At 40.3% G+C, this 6,352-nt stretch overlaps 1 protein-coding gene across 1 annotated transcript; it reads left to right on the forward strand.

The window, feature by feature from the left end:
• The first annotated feature begins 331 nt into the window (after positions 1–331).
• On the forward strand, positions 332–913 carry LOC145051095 (uncharacterized). Its single transcript, XM_078999236.1, has one exon. The coding sequence runs from the start codon at positions 332–334 to the stop codon at positions 911–913; it is 582 nt and encodes a 193-aa protein (XP_078855362.1).
• Positions 914–6,352: the final 5,439 nt, after the last annotated feature.

Genomic DNA, 6,352 nt, shown 5'->3' on the forward strand with positions numbered 1-6,352 from the left:
TTCACCTAATTTGGTGTATAGACCGAAATGGCAAAAACCCAAAGCGGAGTTGGAAACGCGAATAAAAATAGGAATCAGCAGCCTCGTCCCCAAGTGATTGAGCAGGTGCCCATAGTAGAAGCTGCACCTGAGCCAGTCACAATGGATGAAGTTCAAGCCATGATTCGGGATATGATGGCTGAACAGAGGGAAGAAATGAGACAACTGTTGCTAAATAGCAGGGATGAACCTTCGATGCCTGTTGAACAACTAGAACTGAATGACGGACAGTCAGAGGAAGGAAATTACAGCCGCACTGTTAGTCAGGTGGAACTACCAATGGTGAGAAGGAATGATCCGAAGAGGGGAAATCGACAGAGACAGACGTATGTATAAGAACTTCTTGGGTTCCAAACCCCCAAGTCTTTTTGGAAACCCAAAGCTTGTGGATATTATGGACCAGATCTTCGAAATGGAGATGGTATTTGAAAGCTGCAATTGTAGCGATAAACAGAAAACCGTCTTTGCGGTTCGACAACTGAAGACCAAAGTCTTGAGCCGGTGGAAATTGTTGGCGGATAAGATGCCACGAGGAGAAGCTTTGAATATGTCTTGGGAAGCGTTCATGGAGCAATTGAAGATGCAGTACTACTCCGAGATAGATTTGATCGATCTAAACAATGAGTTCCAGAACTTAAAGAAAGGGAAAATGAGCATTGATGACTGTGCTACTGCGTTTACTGAAAAGATGAAGCTATTTCCTTACTTGGTGCAGACTGAACTCGCCAAGATAGAGAAATTTGCTAACAGATTGCCATCAGACTTTGGCCCAACAGTCAAAATGGCAAGCACGTTGAAGGCAGCCGTTAGAGCAGCCAAGAATGTTGAGACCCAGTTAAAAGAAAGGGGTCTGGAGAGAACAGAGGTGGGTTAGAAGAGGAAGTTCGATGGATCTTCGAGATCCAATAAGAAAAGTAAATCCTCGAAGCCTTGTTCAAGAGGAGGAGGAGGTGAAGCAAAATGGTGCAAAAAGATGCACCATGGAAAATATGTCGGGGAGGTCACTTGTTTTAAGTGTGGAAGGCTTGAGCACTATTCCAATGAGTGCACCTTCAACAAGAAAGTTTGTTATGGGTGTAATGAGGAAGGTCACATCTCGAGGGACTGCCCAAAGAAGAAGGAGGCAGCAAGGCCTAATGTTCCACCGAAGCCAAAAGCCAGAGCTTTCCAGATGACAGTCGAAGTCGCGAAGGAAGCATCGGGCATTGCTTCAGGTGCCTTTCTTGTAAATGGATTTCCTGCCAATATATTGTTTGATTATGGAGCAAATTACTCCTTTATATCACATAAATTTGGTGGAACACTAGCCTTGCCTATAGAAAAAATTGATAATGCTCTAGTTGTAGAAGTTTCCAGTGACAAATTCATACCTGTTAGCGATTGCATTAGGAATATCGTCATAAAATTGAATGGGAACAAATTCCATGAGGAGTTGTTACCTATTGAGCTGAATGGTTTCGACATCGTACTGGGAATGGATTGGCTTGGTGCCAATGATGCAGAGATATTGTGCAAAAAGAAGATAGTAAGGGTAAACCCGCCTGGAAAAGAGTCGTTTGTGGTGTATGGGGACAAACGTAGAGTGAATTCTGGAATCATTTCCATAATGAAATCCATAAAATGTTTGTCTAAAGTATGCACATCATACTTGGCATTTGTGATTGATGCTAAGAAGGTTAAAAAGGAAATTCAAAGTATACCAATGGTGAGCGACTATCCGAAAGTCTTTCCCGAATATCTTCCTAGATTACCCCCTGATAGACAAATAGAGTTTTGAATAGACTTGTTACCAGGAACGACCCCAATAGCAAAACACCATACTGATTAGCACCGACGAAGATAAAGGAGCTTATGACGTAACTTCAGGAGTTGTTGGACAACGGTTTTATTAGACCAAGTTCATAACCCTGGGGAGCTCCGGTGTTATTCGTAAAGAAGAAAGATGGAAGCATGAGGATGTGCATAGACTACAGGGAGCTGAACAAGGCAACAATGAAGAACAAGTACCCATTGCCCAGGATTGATGACTTGTTCGATCAGCTGCAAGGTTCGATCTATTTCTCCAAGATCGATCTTATGTCAGGATATCATTAGCTGAAGGTGAGAGAGTAGGATATTGAGAAAACTGCATTTACAACGAGGTACGGACCCTATGAGTTCTTGGTTATGTCATTTGGACTCACCAATGCTCCAACAACATTCATGGATTTGATGAACAGGGTTTGTAAACCGTTCATCGATAAATCCGTAATAGTGTTCATAGATGACATTCTGGTTTACTCAAAGAGCCAGCAGGAGCATGTCAAGCATATGCTAGAAATGTTAGAAGTTTTGAAGAAGGAGAAGCTGTATGCAAAGTTCTCTAAATGTGATTTATAAATTTGAGAAGTCTAGTTCTTGGTTCATGTGGTTAACCAAGAAGGAATAATGGTTGATACAACAAAGATAAAAGTTGTGATGGAGTGGGAACGACCAAAGAGTCCCACGGAGATCCGAAGCTTTCTGGGATTAGTTGGATATTATCGAAGGTTTATCCAAGGCTTTTCTTCGATAACTGCTCCATCGACAAACTTTGCCCCATAAAGGAGCTACATATACTTGGAGTGAGAAAGATGAATATGCGTTCGAGAAGCTATAGAAGAAGTTGTGTGAAGCACTGATTCTTTCTCTACCCGATGGAGTTGAAGACTTCGTAGTTTATAGCGATGCATCCGAAGTTAGGTTAGGTTGTGTTCTGACCCAAAGGGATAAGGTGATAGCATATGCATTGAGACAACTGAAAGAGCATGAAAAGAACTACCCCACTCATGATTTGGAGTTGGCAACAGTAGTATTCGCACTAAAGATATGAAGACATTATCTTTACGGAACAAAGTGCAAACTCTTCACTGATCATAAGAGTCTTCAGTATCTATTTGATAAAAAAAGAATTGAATATGAGGCAATGACGCTGACTAGAGTTGCTTAAGGATTACGACTGTGAGATACTTTACCACCCTGGTAAAGCAAATGTCGTAGCTGATGCTTTGAGCCGAAAAGTGAGCCTTGAAAAGGAAAAGGCCAAGATTATTAAGAATTGAAGTTGTCTCAACGATTGTGGAAAGCATCAAGAAAGCTCAGGAAGAAGCTTCAGAGAAAAATGACCGAAAGGAAGGGCGTTTGGGCAACCAAGAGCATTAAGAATTGAAGTTTTCTCACGATTGTGGAAAGCATCAAGAAAGCTCAGGAAGAAGCTTCAGAGAAAAAATGACCGAAAGAAAGAGCGTTTGGGCAAAACGTTGGTGTTCGGTACAAACAATCAAGGATTGAAGGTATTCCAAGATAGGATTTGGGTACCCAAAACGGGAGGAATAAGAGATCTTTTGCTGGAAGAAGCTCAGAAGACCATGTACTCGATTCATCCCGACAACACTAAAATGTATAGGGATCTGAAACCCTACTACCGGTGGCCGACGATGAAGCTCGATGTTGCAAAGTATGTGGCCGAGTGTGTAACATGTGCAAGAGTTAAGGATCAACATTAGAAATTGTATGAGAGTTTAGAACCTTTACCTGTACCCATGGGTAAATGAAAAGACATCACCATGGATTTTGTCACTAAATTTCCCAGAACAAAGGACGGTCACGACATGTTTTGGGTGGTCGTTGATGGGTTCACTAAAAGTTCACACTTCATAGCAGCCAATGAAAGATGGTCTATGGATAAGCTTGCAAATGCTTACATGAAGGAACTAGTAAGACTTCATGGTGTTCCTTTAACAATAGTATCAGACCATGACAGTCGTTTCATGTCAAGGTTTTGGAGGAGTCTACAAGAGGAATTGGGTACAAAATTGTGTTAAAGTACAACCTATCATCCGCAGACCGATGGTCAGAGCGAAAGGACAATTCAAACACTTGAAGATATGATGAGAGCGTGTACCATGGAGTTTCAAGGTAACTGGGATGAACATTTGCCTTTGGTAGAATTTTCCTACAACAATAGTTACCATTCGAGCATCAAGATGGCACCTTATCAAGCTTTGTATGGACAAAAGTGTCATACGCCGTCTTGTTGGCTTGAAGCTAGAGAAAAGCAGTTTATGGGCCCCGAGATAGTCCATCAGACTGCTGAAAAGCTGAAAGTAATTAGGGAAAGGATGTTAGCAACTCAGGATCGTCAAAAGAGCTATGCTGACAAGAAGATGCTACCAGTGAAATTCAAAGTTGGAGATTCAGTTTTGCTTAAAGTCTCACTGTGGAAGGGACTTATAAGTTTCGGGAAAAGAGGAAGGTTGAGTTCAAGGTTCATTGGACTATTCAAAGTTCTTCAGAGGATTGGGAACCAAGCCTACAAGCTAGAATTGCCTGAAGAACTAGATGTTATTCATAACACTTTCCATGTGTGTTATTTGAGGAAGTTCATGGGAGAAGTTCCCGAAATAATTCCAATTTCAGAGTGATTGATGGATGAGAATAAGAGGCTAATCAAAGAGCCCGAGGTGATTGTTGACGATAAGACAAAGAAGTTGCGACGCCAGATGGTCAACTTAGTGCTTGTGCGATGAAAACATTTGAATGGGCCAAATATCACATGGGAAACGGAGAGTGGCATGATGAGTTGCTATCCACATTTGTTTGATGATGCATGATTCCGGGACGGAATCATCCTAAGGGGGAGAGAATTGTAACACCCGTGTTTCTGGGCTAAGCATTAATGATGATGTAATAGTCTAGGTCAACCATTGTCACCTATTTTAAAGTAATAAAGATGAATTACTTGAGTATTATGTGAATTATGTGATTTTATGCGATTATATACTTGTTTGTAAAGATATAATAAAATAAGCGTCAAAAATAAAATGTTAGATAAGCCCAATATCGATGAAGAAAGTTGTAGTGGTCGTGACAAGGATTTCAGACATATAAAGAACGCCGAAATCCGAGTTATAACGAAAAAGTTATGACATGTCCATGTATCGCGACAGATTCGGCACGACACCGCGTGACGTAAATGATGAATTTGCGATGTAGGAATTTTTAGCCTTAGTAATCTATACAAAATTCGTAGTGTTCGTTAAATAGAGAGTATGCATAAAAAGAACGCCTAAATCTGACTTCGTATGAGGAAGTTATGATTTTTCTAAGTTTTGACTTAGTAGTATGCAACCTGGAGTTCGAATATTAGATCGAACGATTTCTGGCCGACACAACCTTAACAAGAATCAAATGTCTCATTAATATTATTTCATCGGTAAAAATACAAACGAAAACGAACTTCGGATGAATAAGTTATGATTTTTTAACGGACTTTCATGTCCCGACCTGTTAAAAATATAACTTTAAGAATAGTTTCAAAATTAGCTGGTGGAGTCTAAACGAAAGTTGTTGAGTACGGTCTCACCTACGCTTGGATATAAAGAACGTCAAAAACGGAGCTCATATGCGAAAGTTATGAATTTTAGAAGTCGAGATGAGAAAATGTGAAGGGGTACGCCCAACATACCTTTGGACTCCCTACATATGAGGATGGGTACGCTGTGCGGTTTGACTTCTTCTACGGTCCGAAATGGTCCACGTAGCCCCAACCGAATTTCGACAGTTGCCCCTTACGAGTTGCGTAGATCCGGAGTATGCCCAGCGTAGTCCGAGGTCTCGCAGCTATAAATAGAGGAGCAAGGCCAGCCACAATTCTCACACCATTCTTCATCTCTTTCTCTCTCTACTCTCTCTCTGGCCTTCCAAAACACACTCGAAGCCTAGGAAACCTCCTTATCATTAGAAGAAAGCCCCGGAGCACCCGAAGGCTCCGAGAAAAAGAGTTTTTCGGTTTGAAACTTTGCCCGCGTAGAGCCCGGTTTTCAAGCAAACCTCGCGGTTTCATCAAAGAAGATTATTTTAAGAAACAAAGTGTTGTCTAAATCACGCCATATCAGGTGAGTGTATAGTCACTTTCATCTTACACATAGATATGAAGTGTTTTATATAAATTACGTGCTATGTGTATATTTATTATCTGTTTACTTGAGATCTATGATGGATGAAAGATCAGAACCTCTTTCTTTTCAGATCTGAACTTTTTTCTTTCAGATCTAAGACTTTTCTTCAGCTCTGAACTGTATATATGTATTTTTTTTGTCAGATCTAAACCTTTTCTTCAGATGTTTTTGGTTTATGCTTATGATCCGTATCGATTTTGACATCATGAGTTTGTAATATAATGAAAATACATTTCTTTAAGGAAATGCTTTGATAAATCTTTATCATATTTTTTTGGGAACAAATTCCGCAACACTTTTCTTTAAAAAGTTACTCTAATTTTATTAAAAAGCAT

This window comes from Lactuca serriola, chromosome 5 (genome assembly GCF_051521515.1).
Source record: "Lactuca serriola cultivar US96UC23 chromosome 5, Lser_US96UC23_V15, whole genome shotgun sequence".
Lineage (NCBI taxonomy): Eukaryota > Viridiplantae > Streptophyta > Magnoliopsida > Asterales > Asteraceae > Lactuca > Lactuca serriola.